Below are 15,837 nucleotides of genomic sequence, written 5' to 3'. Positions count from 1 at the left end.
CTCGTGTAGCTAATAAAGTGTCCTCTGAATGTATGTTCCATGTCCTATGTTCAGTATTGGAGTTTGGAAGAATAATTGAAAAATGCATTGTCACTTTTGCAACACTGTTTTCAACACTTGAATGATAAATTTCTAACTGAGGACCTCAGCAGGTCAGGCAGCATCTATGGAAATGAATAAGCAATCAATGTTTCAGGTCAAGATCCCTCTTCAGGTGTGGAAAGGAAAGAGAAGACATCAGAAAAAGAAGGTGGTAGGGGGGTGGGGAAGGAAAATAGTCAGAAGGTAACGCCAGGTGGGTGGGAAAGATACAGGGCTAGAGGGGAGGGGGATGAGATAGGACAGGAGAGTGGACCATGGGAGAAGGGTAAGGAGGAGGGGGTCGAGGGGGATGTGAGAAGAGGTAAGCAGCCAGAGAGGGGGATAGAAGAAGAGGGGAGGAGGAGGAAAAAATATTTTTCTGGAAGAAAAAATCAATGTTCATGCTATCAGGTTGGAGGCTACCTAGACAGAACATAAGTTGTTGCTCCTCCACCCTGAGGATGGCCTCATTGTGGCGCAAGAGGAGGCCGACATGTCGGAACAGGAATAGGAATTGGAGTTTCTAGTTGAGAGAGATTTCACTCACAGTGATTTCAGATTTATGAATTAAATACACTGGGCTATATAAAGCAAAGGAATAATGCATTGGTGTAATGTGGAATGTTCGTACCCCTGAATTCCCTCAATGAAACGCACAAACTGAATCAAAAGCTTTGCATTGATTCCTTTAGCTCTTCTGCTGACGGCTATAATTTGACATACATTGCTTTGAACCTTGTTAATGCTGTAGCACTTAGCATTCTCTGGGGAAAGTGTTGAATAGGCTGAACAGCCTTTACGCTGCGTGCCAAATGCAATTTAGAGTACATTCCCAGAATAATCATCTTAAAAAGGCAGGGAGCGGAAGGAGAACAAATGGCTTCAAACCACTTTATGTTTTACGCGCTTTTTGTAAAAGGTTGCTCGTTACTCTCTCCTGCTCAGCGCAGGAAATACAGACTTCACTTGCTTGACTCTCACTAAAGAAGCCATGTAGACCAGATCACAGTTCAACTGTGATGCTGATCCAGACCATGCTCTCTCCTCGCTACCGCCGTCGGAAAGGAGATACAGGAGACTTGGGTCATACACTACCAGGTTCAGGAACAGTTATTATCTCTCAACCATCAAGCTCCTGAACCGGTATCAATAACTCCACTCACCTCAATACTGACAGACACCGCAAACCATACTCACTTTCAAGAACTCTGCATCTCATCTTCTCAGTACTATTTATTAATCTATTTATTTATGTACCTATCTATCTACCTAACATCAATCTATTTATTTTTGTACAGTTTATCTTCTTTTGCACATTGTTTCTCTGTCGGTTTGCGTGTAATCATCGATGCACACCCCCACACCAATCCATAGACCACAGAACACTCAAGGACAGCTTCAATCCCCATTGTTATAAAGGTTCCCTAGACTGATAAGATGGACTCTTGGCCTCACAGTCTACCTCATTACAACCCTCAAAGTTCAAAGTAAATTCATTATCAAAGTTTACATGCCTCCATACACTACCCACAGATTCATTTTCTTGCTGGCATTTACAGGAAAATAAAGAAATACAACAGAATTATTGAAAGACTATAAATAAAAAAAAAATGTCCGGCAAACAACCACTGTGCAAAAGAGGAGGAGTGGTGCAAAAAGATGTTATTTCTTTAGCAATGCAGCATGGAGTAGGCCCTTCCAGACCTCCGAGCCTCACCACCCAAGCAAGCCCACAATCCAGATTAACCCTAACCTAATCATGAGACAAGTTACAATGACCAATTAACCTACAGCAGAAGTCGCTGGACCGACAGAGGAAACCAGAGCACTGGGGGTGAACCCACACATCCACACGGCAGACTTCTTAGAGAACGGTGCCGGAACTGAATTGCCAACTCCGGAACACCTAGAGCTGTATTAGCATCTCTCTAACCACTACACTACTGTGGTGCCCGTAACAAAACATATATATAATTAATACTGAGAACATGAGCTGTAGAGTCATTGAAAGTGAGTCTGTAGTTTAGCATCGAGGTGAGTGAAGTTGTCCACGATGGTTCAGGAGTCTTCTACCTTATTGTCTACCTGCACTGCACTGTCTACACTCCTATTGTTTTACCTCAGTGTACTGGGTAATACATTGATCTGCACGAACAAAACATCTTGCACTGTGCCTCAGTATCTGTGACAGTAATAAACCAAACCATAAACATTAGATTCTGCAGGAGCTGGAAATCCAGAGCAACGCACACAGAAAATGCTGGAGGAACTCAACAGGTCAAACAGCATCAATGGAGAGGAATAAACAATCGAAGTTTTGCGACGAGATCCTTCGTCAGGGCAATCCTATCTTTGCTACACAACCGGTTTGATATGGGACACAGGGCACTGGTTGGCTTGCACTGAATAAAGTGACACTGCATGAAGTTAGAGCACCACTTATTGGTGAAGCTTTGCATCGCAGGAGGCAATCATCCAAAGCAGAAAACACAAAAACACCTGATATTTTTGTCGTCCCTTTTCCCAGCAAGGTTACGGAACTTAATCTGGGTGCGGAGATTGCCCCTTGTCTTTTCACGTCAACTAGCCTCTCTCATAACTGCAAAGAACTAAGATGAAGGAACATTTAAAGAAATATAATGGGTAAGGACAATTTAATATACATTCAGTGGCGACTTTATTATGTACTTCCTGTACCTAATATGGTGGCACTGAGTGTACATTCGTTGTCTTCTGTTGCTGTACCCCATTCACTTCAAGGTTTGACCTGCTGTGCATTCAGAGATGCTCTTCTGCACACCACTGTTGTAACGTGTGGTTACTTGAGTTACTGTCACCTTCCTGGCAGCTTGAACCAGTCTGGCCATTCACCTCTGACCTCTCTCATTAACCAGACATTTTCACCCACAGAACTGCCCCTCACTATTTTTATTGTTTTTCATACCATTCTCTGTAAACTCTGGAGACTGTTATATGTGAAAATCTCAGGAGATCAGCAGTTTCTGAGATACTCAAACCACACCATCTGGCACCAGTAATCAATCCATGGTCAATGTCACTTAGATCACATTTCTTCCCCGTATTGATGTTTGGTTTGAACAGCACCTGAATCTCTTGATTATATAAGCACATGATTGGCTGATCAGATACTTACATTAACAAACAGGTATAGAGGTGTACAGGTGTAGCCAGTAAAGCGGCCACTGAGTGTACTAACACTTTATTTGACACGTAATTTGCTTTTCAAGTTTCCACAGGTTCCCAGAATTTGGCGAGCAACAGAAACTAAATCAACGCCAAATTCAGGTTTTGTGAAAGGATCGTAACTGAAGAGATTTTAGTTTCAACGTAGTTCTAGTCTGTTCATTTCACATTTGCAAGGACCAAAACAAAAAACAGTAGCAATGGTGATATGTCAACCAACTCATTGCTTCATAGAGTCATACAGAGAGATGCAGGCCCCTTGGCCCATTTAGTCCCTGCCAAGCTATTACTCTGTCTAGTCCCATTGACTCACATCTGGACGAGTTCTCCACACCTTCCTATCCATGTACTATCGTAAATGTTGAAATTGAAACCACATCCACCACTGCCACTGGCAGCTCGTTCCACACTCTGAGCTTCCCTTACACATTTCACCTTTCACCCTTATCACATGATATTTAGTTGTGTTCTCACTCCACCTCGGGGGAAAAAGCCTGCTTACATTTACCTTATCTATGCCCCTCCTAATTTTGTAAACCCCTATTAAATCTTCTCTCATTCTCTTATGCTCCAGGGGAACAAAAAAAACTCTTAACCTACTCAACCTTCAACCACAGGTCTGTTAGCAAAATCACACATTTGTATAAAAGCAGAATCTCTAACACACATCGCTTGGCTAAATTCTGAGACATTTCCTGCACTTCCTTGATCTTGGCACCTTATGATCTGTTATTTCGTGTAAAACTGTTTCTCCATCACTGTGCAAGGTACAGAAATCTTAGCAGTTCCTTTCATCTCTTGTATTCATGGACCATCTGGTCTTAAACAGAATGTGTCCCATGACAAGGACGTTGCCAGGACTTGAGGACCTGAGTTATAGGGAAATGTTCAATAGGTTAGGACTTTATTCCCTACAGCATAGGAGAATGAGGGGAGATTTGAAAGAGGTATATAAAATTATGAGGGGTATAGTTAGGGTAAATGCAAGCAGGCTTTTTCCACTGGGGTTGGTATGGACTAGAACTGGAGGTGATGGGTTAAGGGTGAATACCTAAGGGAAAACTGAAGGGGAACCTCTTCACTCAGAGGATGGTACGTGCAGAATGAACTACCAGCGGAAGTGGTGGATGCAGGTTTAATTTCAAAATTTAAGGGAAGTTTGGATAGGTACGTGGATGGGAGGGGAATGGAGGGAGATGGTTCAGGTGTGGCTCTTTGGGACTAGGAAGAATAACAGTTCAGCATGGACTAGATGGGCTATGGCACTGTTTCTGCACCCTATGCCTCTATGACAAGGCATTTAGTCACCTTGGATGCAATTCTTTATGTTTTCACAACATTATAAATCTGGGAAATGGAAACAAAATGATCACAGAACCATCAGAGGACCTTTTAAGTATAAAAGCAAATTATTAATGTCCTGCTCGCATCATGAATTTTGATTGCACACCAGCATCTGATCAAAGTGTTCCCAGATGAAATGAGCACTGATAAATCTCGAACTGTCCCACTGCAGATCGTTAACGTCGAGGACTGCTGCAGACGATTTCTCACGGGCTTGGTTTGTAGATGTAAACCCTACCTCTTTCACAGAACTCTCCTTCGCGCCCCATTGGACATTCACACTTCGCTCCGCCTTCAGGCATAACCATACAGGTGGCCAATGGGTGGCAGGGCTTCGGGTCACATGGGTTGTGTTTATCAGCACAGGTTGGTCCTGAAAAATTACAAATGTTAAACATGATTAACTACCTCACAGTACTATTCAAATCTATAGTGTATAAGCTAGTAAAGTGTATTATTTGTTTATTTTGTAACTTTTAATAATTTTTGTCTTGCACTCTACCACAGCCACCAAACGACCTTTGCAGATGTTAAGCATAATTAACTAACTCCTAATGCAGACATCTCACCCTGCAAAAACTCCCTTCGGGGAGGTAGCACCCCCGCCCCCCTGCAACCCCATATTCCCCCCCCCCCCCACCCCCGGTCGACCTCCAAGGGTGTATGTAATACTTTGTTTAGTGATTTTATCTAATCTGTAAACCAAGTTGGGTATATGCAGAAAACGTGACATTAAAATATGTACTTATATTATATTATCATGGAGTTGTTTTTTTATTCTGAAACTACTTTAAGCAAGTCTACAGGGAGCTTGGCCTCATCACGTTGGACATCAATAGAGTAGCTCCTTAGCAGCTAGCCGGCTAGTTTAAATAACGTTAGCTATGCTAATGAACAATGACGCCTGTTAGACTCACCTCAACATGTCTTTTACAGTCATTTAACCCACCATGGGCAATAGAAAAGTCACTGTTGCAAACAGTGCAGCGAGCAACACTGTCATTGCTTTTGACCCCTATTAGGCAGGGGTACACTTTAGCGTAGTCTGGGGTGAAGTACATTTTATATTTTCTTTTTTTGGAACACTCTGCCATGGCGCTGCAGGACACTAAACTGAACTGATGGACAATGAAAGAGAGGTCGACTGTAAAGCCCAGCCACAGAGAATACTGACAGGTCTACTTATCACAAAGAGAGACCAATCAGGATTTTCCTTTCTCTCTCTCTCTCTTCCTCCCCCCCACCACCCACCCACCTGACTTCTCCAATCACCTTCTAGCTTGTCCTCTTTTCCCTTCCCCTTCCTTTTACCACCACCCCGCCATCTTACTCTGGCATCCTCCCCCCTTCCTTTCTGGTAGTGTTGAAAGGTCTTGGCCTGAACCATCGACTCTGTATTCATTTCCCTAGAAGCTGCCTGACCTGCTGAGTTCCTCCAGCATTTTGTGTGTGTTGCTCTGGATTTCCAGTCTCTGTGGGATCTCTTGTGTTTAAAACTATTTATTTAGTTCTTTATTTTTGCTAACTTATAATAGTTTTTAAGTGTTGCACAGTATCACTGCCACAAAACAAGATTGAAAATGTGAAACATAATTAACCACCTTCTAACAATTTCTTGCTATTCAAATCTATGCAGTGCATAAACTAATAAACTATTTACTTGTTTTAATTTTTATGTGTTGCAGTGTTCAGCTGCCACAAGATAACAAGATTGATGTTAACATCATGAAAGATCCCACCCACCCTGCTCATGGACTGTTTGTCCCACTCCCATCAGGGAAGAGGCTACGTAGCATCCACACCAGGACCACCAGACTCAAAAACAGTTACTTCCCCAAGCAGTGAGGCTGATCAACACCTCCACCCACTAACCCACCCCTCCACACCCCCAACCACCACCACTTTATCATTTCCTGTCTGAGTCACTTTATGTACAGACACTCCTGAGCCTAGTATCATTTTATGGACATACAATAAATCTATGTATATAAGCTATCTTATGGAATTGTATTTATTGCTTTTTAAAATTATTATTGTGTTCTTTATCTTATTGTGTTTTTTTCGGAGATGCACCTGATCCAGAGTTACAATTATTTCATTCTTCTTCACACTTGTATACTGGGAATGACATTAAACAATCTTGCATCTTGTTAATTATCGCCTCGTTTGTCAAGGTAGTTACCTGAAAACTTGCCGACGCATTCACAGTGGAACATCTCTGCCTCCTTCACATGGCACTTGCCATTGTTTCGGCAGGGGTTGGGGTCACAGGGGTTATTACCACACTCCCCCACCCCACTACCGTACAAGACATCACTGCCTTTCTCCTGCAGGTCGTAAATCAGGTTGTTGACATCCAGTAGGCGGATACATCCTCGCAGACCCTTTGTTGCTGATGTTCGTTCTTTCACACTAAAAATAGAAACAACGTTTTCAAAAAATCTAGAGCGCGATTATTCTCAGGCAAGCAGTTGACAAAACTAGGAATGGATGCCAAGTACAAATTCAGAAATAACTGAGAGCAAGAAACTTCTCCTTCATCACAGGCAGAGCAAAAAACCTTCTGTAACTTTTGATCCTAATGACACCAGACCTGATGAAGGGTCTCATCCGCTGATTATTCCTCTCTAGAGTTAGGCATCATAAGTCAGGAAATGTCTTTTTCATACCAAAGGAGCGGAAGTTCTGAGAAAGGATGAGCTGGCATTGGAAAGCATCCAGAGGAGGTTTACAGGAACGATCCCGGGAATGAAAGGGTTAACGTGTGAGGAACATTTGATGGTTCTTCTAGTTTGTCCTCCCCCCCATCACACCTTATTATTCTGCCCTATTTTCTCTTCCTTTCCAGTCCTGATGAAGTGTCTCAGCCCGAAATGTTGACTATTTATTCCTGCCTGACCTGCTGAGTTCCTCCAGCATTTTGTGTGTATTGCTCAAGATTTCCAGCATCTGTAGAATTTCTTTTGTTTATGATCATCTGCCCAATATTTTATCCACTCCATCCCCCTCTCACTGTACTGTAAACACTTTAAACCATTTTTTCTTCTGCCCTTTTCCTCTTCCACCTATCACCTTCCAACTTCTTACTTCAACCCCTCCCCTACCCACCGTCCCCCTCAACTGGTCTCACCTATCACCTGCCAGCTTGTACTCTTTTTCTTCCCTACCTTCTTATTCTGGCTTTTCTCCCTTTCTTTCCAGTCCTGATACAGGGTCTCGGCCCAAAACGTTAACTCTTTATTCCCATCCATGGATGCTGCCTGATCTGTTGAGTTCCCCCAGCATTCTGTATGTGTTGCTCTGGATTTCCAGCATCTGCAGAATCCCTTGTGTTTACGCAATGCATATGAAGCACCATTTGAAGTCTAGATGCTGAATGAAAGGGACAGCCAACTGGTCCATACATAACCCTGTAGACATCAAAAGGACTCACAATTCCATCTCATCCTCGGGCGCTCCACCCAGGAACAGATCTGTATCCAGATTAAGCCCGTCTGTTCCAGTGGGGCTTTGTCCAATCACGTGTGGTTCACCATCTACTGAGAGCATCCCGCTACGCCGGTTCCGATTCACCACCACTTGGTGCCAGTTTCCGGGTTTTATCGGTGTTTTGCTGGTGATGACGCCTGTTCCAGAGCCTGTGTTAAACCTTCAGGGATTGAGAGGGAAACTCATTAGTGCTGGGCATGATTTAAAGATGCAGAGTCAGTCGGCATTACAACCTGCAGACATTTGCCTCCACAGGGGTCCCTGCTCACCATTGCACTTATCACATCGACACACAGCAGGTCAGGCAGTACCAACAAAGGGAAGTGAACCGTTGATGCTTAAACCTGCCAAACGCAGTCACTGACCCTCATTTGGAATTTTAATGCATGAATAATCGGCTTTTCAAGTTCTCGATATTTATTCCTAATTATTATTTTTTAAATTTTCTTTTTGTATCCGTCTCTGTGGTGTACGGTTTTTCATTGACTTTATTGTGTTTCTTTCTACTTACTGTGAATGCCCACAAGAAAATGAATCTCGGGGTTGTATATTGTGACATATACGGTACTCTGCAAAACTCCGAGGCACATATAGCTGGGGAGTGGAAGACTTTTGCTCAGTACTGCAGTAATTTTATGTATTGCACTGTATTGCTGCTACACAAAAAAACAAACTTCATGACATATGTGAGTGATACTGATTCTGATATGGGTCTCTGTTGTGGACTGAGAGTGAGAAGAGGGCAGGGAGAGGGGTATCATAGTTGGGAAAAGGGGAAAGGGGAAGGGAGAGGGGAGGAAACGGGAAGCACCAGAGAGATATCCTGCAATGATCAATACACCAATTGATTGGATTCAAATTACCTTTCCTGGAGTCTCAGGACTGGGTGTGTTGGCACCCATTACCTCCCCCTCAAACCTGGCCCTCCCTCTCTGCCACCTGACCCACACCCCTCCTGCGGCACTTCACCCTCACCAATCCCAACATCATTTGCTCCTGCCAGATTTACAAATTCGCTCTTCACTCCACATTGACAAATACAATACTGTGCAAAAGTCTTAGGCACCCTAGCCATATATATGTGCCCAAGACTTTTGCGCAGTACTGTATTTTTACTCTAATTTATAGTTTCTTATTATGATGTATTGCAATGTACTGCTGCTGCAAGATAAGAACTTTCACAACATGTGCCAGTGATATTCAATCTGATTCTGATTCAGAGATCAAGGTCAGAGATGAGGAGGAATTTCTTTAGCTTGAGGGTGATGAATCAGTGGAATGCATTGCCACAGACTATTGTGGAGGCTGGGTCATTGGGTATACTTAAAGTGGAGGATGATAGGTTCTTGATTAGTTGGGGCTTCAAAGGTTACAGGGAGAAGGCAGGAGAATGGGGTTGATAGAGATAATAAATCAGCCATGAAGGAATGGCGGAGCCAACCCCATAAGACATAGGAACAGAATCAGGCCATCTGGCCCATCGAGTCTGCTCCGCCATTCAACAATGGATGATCCTTTTTTTCTATCTCCTCCTCAGCCCCAGTTCCCGGCCTTCTCCCTGTAACCTTTGACGCCATGACAATCAAGAACCTGTCAATCTCTGCCTTAAATACACCCAATGACCTGGCCTCCACAGCTGCCTGTGGCAACAAGTTCCACAAATTCACCACCCTCTGGCTAAAGAAATTTCTCCGCATCTCTGTTCTGAAAGTGCGCGCCACTATCCTGACGCTGTGCCCTCTTGTCCTAGACTCTCCCACCATGGGAAACATCCTTTCCACATCTACTCTGTCTAGGCCTTTCAACATTTGAAAGGTTTCAACGAGATCCCCCAACCCCCCCCCCCCCCCATCCTCGTGAGTACAGACCCAGAGCCATCAAACGTTCCTCATTTGATAACCCTTTCATTCCTGGAATCATCCTTGTGAACCTCCTCTGGACTCGATGGGCCGAGTGGACTAACTCTGCTCCTATGTCGAATAGTTTTATTTAGAATTTTGCATTTAAATCTCTTATCTGCCAGCATTATCACTGGTTCAACGTGGAGGCAGCTGAACCAATCTGCTCCTGTGCCTCTGCAAGTTACAAAGCTAGTTTTAATCTGGAAACCAGTCCATTCTGGATCCACAAGCTGTAAGCTGCTGGGGCTGGGGAGTGGTGGGTGGGTGAGTCTGTCTTGTGAAAAAGAATATGGAGGGATAAACATGTTCATGTAAGAACTCAAAGGAAGGCAGGAGTGAGGAGAAGCTATTTAGCCCATCGAGATTCATTTAATTTCCCATAATTCCTATCAACTGTTTCTTTAGACAACCCAGATAATTTTTCCCTGTGATAGATTGTTGCCAACATTTACTATCTACTGAGTTGAATAAGAATTTTGAAATAGGTGATAGTTATTTGTGAAAAGCTACTTTAGGGGTAAAATAACATTTAAATTCTAGGCTTATAACAGCATCTCAAGAAAATGAAATTGTCTTCTGGGGCAGAATAAAATCTCATTTTCTTCTTCAATGGAAATTAAAATTTGCAAATGTTCAAAGACCTCAAAATATGAACAGTAACAGAGAACATAGAACAGTACAGCTCAGGAACAGGCCCTTCGGCCCACAATCTTATGCCTAACCATGGATTCCCAATCTGGGGTCCACGGCATAAAACACTTTGGGAACCCCTGTGCCAAACCAATTAGTCATCAAATGGCCAATTAAACTCCTCTGCTGCCTACACAACGTCCATATCCCTCCATTTTCCTCACATTCATGTGCCTTTCTTAAAAATCTCTACAGTTCTATTAGTTAAAAGAGAATTAGTGAGAACAGAGCTCGTGTTTTAGTACAATAGGTGTTTTACAACGGAAGAATTTATTCATTCTGCATTTAATTGACAGATTGGCTTACCGAGGTACAGTGACAATCCTTGTTCTGCATGCCATTCATGCAGATCACTTCGTTATGACAGTGAATTGAAGTAGAACAAGGGAAAACAATGAAAGAATGCAGAATAAAGAGTTGCAATGAAGGGTCTCAGCCTGAAATGATGAGTGTTTATTCCCCTCTGTAGAAGGTACCTGACCTGCTGAGATCCTCCAGCATTCTGTGTGTGTCGCAGAACCAGGTGTTGCAGTTAGTTACAGAGTCTGCAGGCAGGCAATATGGTACAAAGCCGTAACGAGGTAGATTGTGAGGTCAAGAGTCCATTTTATTGTACTAGGGAACCATTCAATAGCCTTACTTGAGTAAAGACATACTGGATTTGGAGGCAGTGCAGAGGAGGTTCACCAGGCTGATCCCGGACATGAGGGGGCTAGCTTCATGAGAGATTGAGTTCCCTGGGACTATACTCATTGGAATTCAGAAGAATGAGGGGGAATCTCACAGAAATATATGAAACTCCGAGAGAGTAGTGAATCTGTGGAATCCTCTGCCCAGGGAAGCAGAAGAATCTGCATCATTAAATATATTGAAGGCCATCGGGGAATTAAGGCTTTTGGGAAAACATTACTCTTACAACTATTTTTACTACCTGAGGTTCAAGAGCCTCAGGTCTAACACCATCACATTCAGGAACAGTTATTACCCTTAATCCATCAGGAAGGAGGTACAGGAGCCTCAGGTCCTACACCACCACATTCAGGAACAGTTATTACCCTTAATCCATCGGGAAGGAGGTACAGGAGCCTCAGGTCCCACACCACCACATTCAGGAACAGTTATTACCCTTAATCCATCAGGAAGGAGGTACAGGAGCCTCAGGTCCCACACCACCACATTCAGGAACAGTTATTACCCTTAATCCATCAGGAAGGAGGTACAGGAGCCTCAGGTCTCACACCACCACATTCAGGAACAGTTATTACCCTTAATCCATCAGGAAGGAGGTACAGGAGCCTCAGGTCCCACACCACCACATTCAGGAACAGTTATTACCCTTAATCCATCGGGAAGGAGGTACAGGAGCCTCAGGTCCCACACCACCACATTCAGGAACAGTTATTACCCTTAATCCATCGGGAAGGAGGTACAGGAGCCTCAGGTCCCACACCACCACATTCAGGAACAGTTATTACCCTTAATCCATCAGGAAGGAGGTACAGGAGCCTCAGGTCCCACACCACCACATTCAGGAACAGTTATTACCCTTAATCCATCAGGAAGGAGGTACAGGAGCCTCAGGTCCCACACCACCACATTCAGGAACAGTTATTACCCTTAATCCATCAGGAAGGAGGTACAGGAGCCTCAGGTCCCACACCACCACATTCAGGAACAGTTATTACCCTTAATCCATCAGGAAGGAGGTACAGGAGCCTCAGGTCCCACACCACCACATTCAGGAACAGTTATTACCCTTAATCCATCAGGAAGGAGGTACAGGAGCCTCAGGTCCCACACCACCACATTCAGGAACAGTTATTACCCTTAATCCATCAGGAAGGAGGTACAGGAGCCTCAGGTCCCACACCACCACATTCAGGAACAGTTATTACCCTTAATCCATCGGGAAGGAGGTACAGGAGCCTCAGGTCCCACACCACCACATTCAGGAACAGTTATTACCCTTAATCCATCGGGAAGGAGGTACAGGAGCCTCAGGTCCCACACCACCACATTCAGGAACAGTTATTACCCTTAATCCATCGGGAAGGAGGTACAGGAGCCTCAGGTCCCACACCACCACATTCAGGAACAGTTATTACCCTTAATCCATCGGGAAGGAGGTACAGGAGCCTCAGGTCCCACACCACCACATTCAGGAACAGTTATTACCCTTAATCCATCGGGAAGGAGGTACAGGAGCCTCAGGTCCCACACCACCACATTCAGGAACAGTTATTACCCTTAATCCATCGGGAAGGAGGTACAGGAGCCTCAGGTCCCACACCACCACATTCAGGAACAGTTATTACCCTTAATCCATCGGGAAGGAGGTACAGGAGCCTCAGGTCCCACACCACCACATTCAGGAACAGTTATTACCCTCCTGTCATGAACCCTTTGGACCATTGAGGGGTGCTTAATAGCAGTAGGGTTCGATGCACCTGTGTGTTATTTATTTGAGTTTCTTAGTGTTGTTTAATGACTACTTTTGTCATTAATCTGTCACTGTGCTTTTTGTGATGCTTATTATGTGAATACGGTTTCCTTATGCTTCTTGTTCTTAAGTGATTAGTTTGTATTTTGACCCACACGGGTTTCCTGTGTTTTACGTTGTATTTAAGGTTATTCTGGACCAGCCCTCATCACCGAGTCTCGGATTCAAGTTCTGTGTGAACTACCATTCTCTGTGCTCAAGTCCTGAGTAAGCGAGCCCTTAGTTTGATTACTCCTTGTATTATTCTCCAAATAAATCTTCATGGTTAATTTCTACAATCGAGTCCTGAGTTTGCTCTGCACCTGGATTCACTCATCTGACGATCGTTACAGCTACAACCATCAGGCCCCTGAACCAGCGTGGATAACTTCACTCACCTCACCACTGACCTGACTCCACAACTACGCACCCACTTTGAAAGTCTCTACAACTCATTCCAGTTTTATTTATTTACTTTTAAATATTTATTATTGGCACGATTTGTCCTCTTTCCATCGTCCATCAGCAAGGAACCCCACCATCCACATCATGCTCTCTTCTCACAGGAGGTACAGGAGCCTTTGATCCCACACCACCAGGTTCAGGAACAGTTATTACCCCTCAACCATCGGGCTCCCGAACCAGCGGGGGTAACTTCACTCACCGCAACACTGAACTGATTCCACAACCTATGCACTCACTTTTAAGGACTCTACAGCCCGTATTCTCAATATTTATTGATTTTTTTTTTCTCTTTTTGTATTTACACTGCTTGTTGTCTTTTCAACTTTGGTTGTTTTTGTGTGTGGTTCTTCATTCATTCTATTGTGTTCCTTTGTATTTTCTGTGAATGCCTGCAAGAAGGTGTATCTCTATATGGTGACATCTATCTGCCTTGATAATAAATTTACCTTGAACTTCTGCACATTGGATGTTTGTCAATCTTTGTGAATAGATTTTTATAAATTCTATTTGTTTCCTTATTTTGTTGTAAGTGCCTGCAAGAATATGAATCTCAGAATACTCTATGGTGACACATACCGTACATACTTTGATAATAAATTTACTTTGAAATTTGGAGTTCAATATATTTAAAATAATAGGATAGAAGCTGTCCTTGAGCCTGCTGGCACGTGTTCCAACATTACTGAAAGCACACACTTTGAAATATACTGTGAGAGGTAATTCCATTCTTTAGACAAGGAATGCCTTACCTGAGCTCCACATAGCCCTTCACAAGGGCCAGAGAAATGAAGTCTTTCCCCTTTTTCTGTCCATTGTACAGAAGTAATCCACTGAGCTCAGAGGCACGGAACTCCAGGTTGATCCGCACTGTGTAGTAAGCCTTCATTGTCTTAAACGCCAGGTAGGATTTACCCCCAAACTCAGGTAGATAGTACACGATCGCTATTCAAACAATTCAAGAATAATCAGGGGAAATAGCCCAAAAACTAAAGTGCATTTTAAAGTAAATACACTTATGTTAATTTCATTCACCATTTAATATACACTGGGTGGCCACATTATTATGTACACCTGCTTGTTAATCTGCCAATCATCTGGCAGCAACTCAATGCACAAAAGCATGCAGAACATGGTCAAGAGGTTCAGTTATTGTTCAGACCAAACTTCAGAACGGAGAAGAAATGGGATCTGAGTGACTTTGACTGTGGAATGGTTGTTGGTGCCCGACGGGGTGGTTTGAGTAACTCAGAAACCGCTGAGCTCCTGGGATTTTCACGCACAACAGACTTGAGCTTATAGAGAATGGTACAGGCAGCAAAAAAATCATCCAGTTCTATGGGCGAAGACACCTTGTCAATGAGAGAATGACCAGACTGGTTCAAGCTGACAGGAAGGTGACAGTAACTCAAATAACCACGCGTTACAGCAGTGGCGTGCAGAAGAGTGTCTCTGAATGCACGACACGTTGAACCTCGGAGTGGACGGGCCACTCCGAGTTCCACTCCTGTACCTAATAAAGTGGCCACTGAGTGTATGCACAACAGACATCAGCATAGTGAAGAACATGGAACAGTACAGCGTAGTACTTTGAACCACAGTGGTGCAATGACTTTTTAACCCACACCAAGATCACTCTAAACCTCAGCCCTTACGGGTTGAGCCTGACCTAGTGAGCTCCTCCAGCATCTGCGATCTCCTGCATCTCCACTACAGTATTGTTTAGAGATCAGAGGGGCGAGACGAGCTTCACTTCAAATGCTCACAAAATTCTTAAAGCGATTGACAGGCTGGATACGGGGATGTGTCTCCCAGCTGGGGCGCCTCGGACCGGAGGAAGTGGTCTGAGAATAAGGCAGGTCACTTGGGACGGGGGTGTGGAGACCTTTCATCACTCAGGGATGGTGAAACACTGGGGATCTCTCGCTGTTTTAGTCAGGAACGCCTTTCTCCCCACTGCAATCAGATTTCCGAAAGGTCCATCAACTCACGTGCACTACCTCACTATTTCTTCTTTCTTTGCTCTTTTTGCACTAAATTAATTTAATGATATATGTGCATACCTTCGCACTGTATACATATGTCATGAGATATGCTAATGATATTAAACCTGATTCAGATTCCTGTGGAGTTCGCTGGCACTGACTTCAAAACGGAGATTGAGACTGCTCTCTCTCCCTCTCCCCC

General features: G+C 43.8%; 1 protein-coding gene across 13 annotated transcripts in view; it reads right to left on the bottom strand.

Annotated features, from left to right (window-relative positions):
- agrn (agrin) overlaps positions 1-15,837 on the bottom strand; it is a 523,540-nt gene that overhangs the window by 45,489 nt on the left and 462,214 nt on the right. For all 13 annotated transcript variants that reach the window (XM_073032309.1, XM_073032310.1, XM_073032315.1 and 10 more), the window contains 4 exons: positions 14,403-14,595; positions 8,063-8,278; positions 6,812-7,041; positions 4,868-5,002 (listed from right to left, as the gene is read on the bottom strand). In XM_073032309.1, the coding sequence (XP_072888410.1) occupies positions 4,868-5,002; positions 6,812-7,041; positions 8,063-8,278; positions 14,403-14,595 (774 nt within the window). The remainder of the gene's footprint in view (positions 1-4,867; positions 5,003-6,811; positions 7,042-8,062; positions 8,279-14,402; positions 14,596-15,837) is intronic.

The sequence above is a fragment of the Hemitrygon akajei genome, chromosome 29 (assembly GCF_048418815.1).
Source record: "Hemitrygon akajei chromosome 29, sHemAka1.3, whole genome shotgun sequence".
Classification (NCBI taxonomy): Eukaryota; Metazoa; Chordata; class Chondrichthyes; order Myliobatiformes; family Dasyatidae; genus Hemitrygon; species Hemitrygon akajei.
The sequence above is the reverse complement of the archived record's forward strand: the minus strand, read 5'-3'. Positions and strand labels throughout refer to the sequence as shown.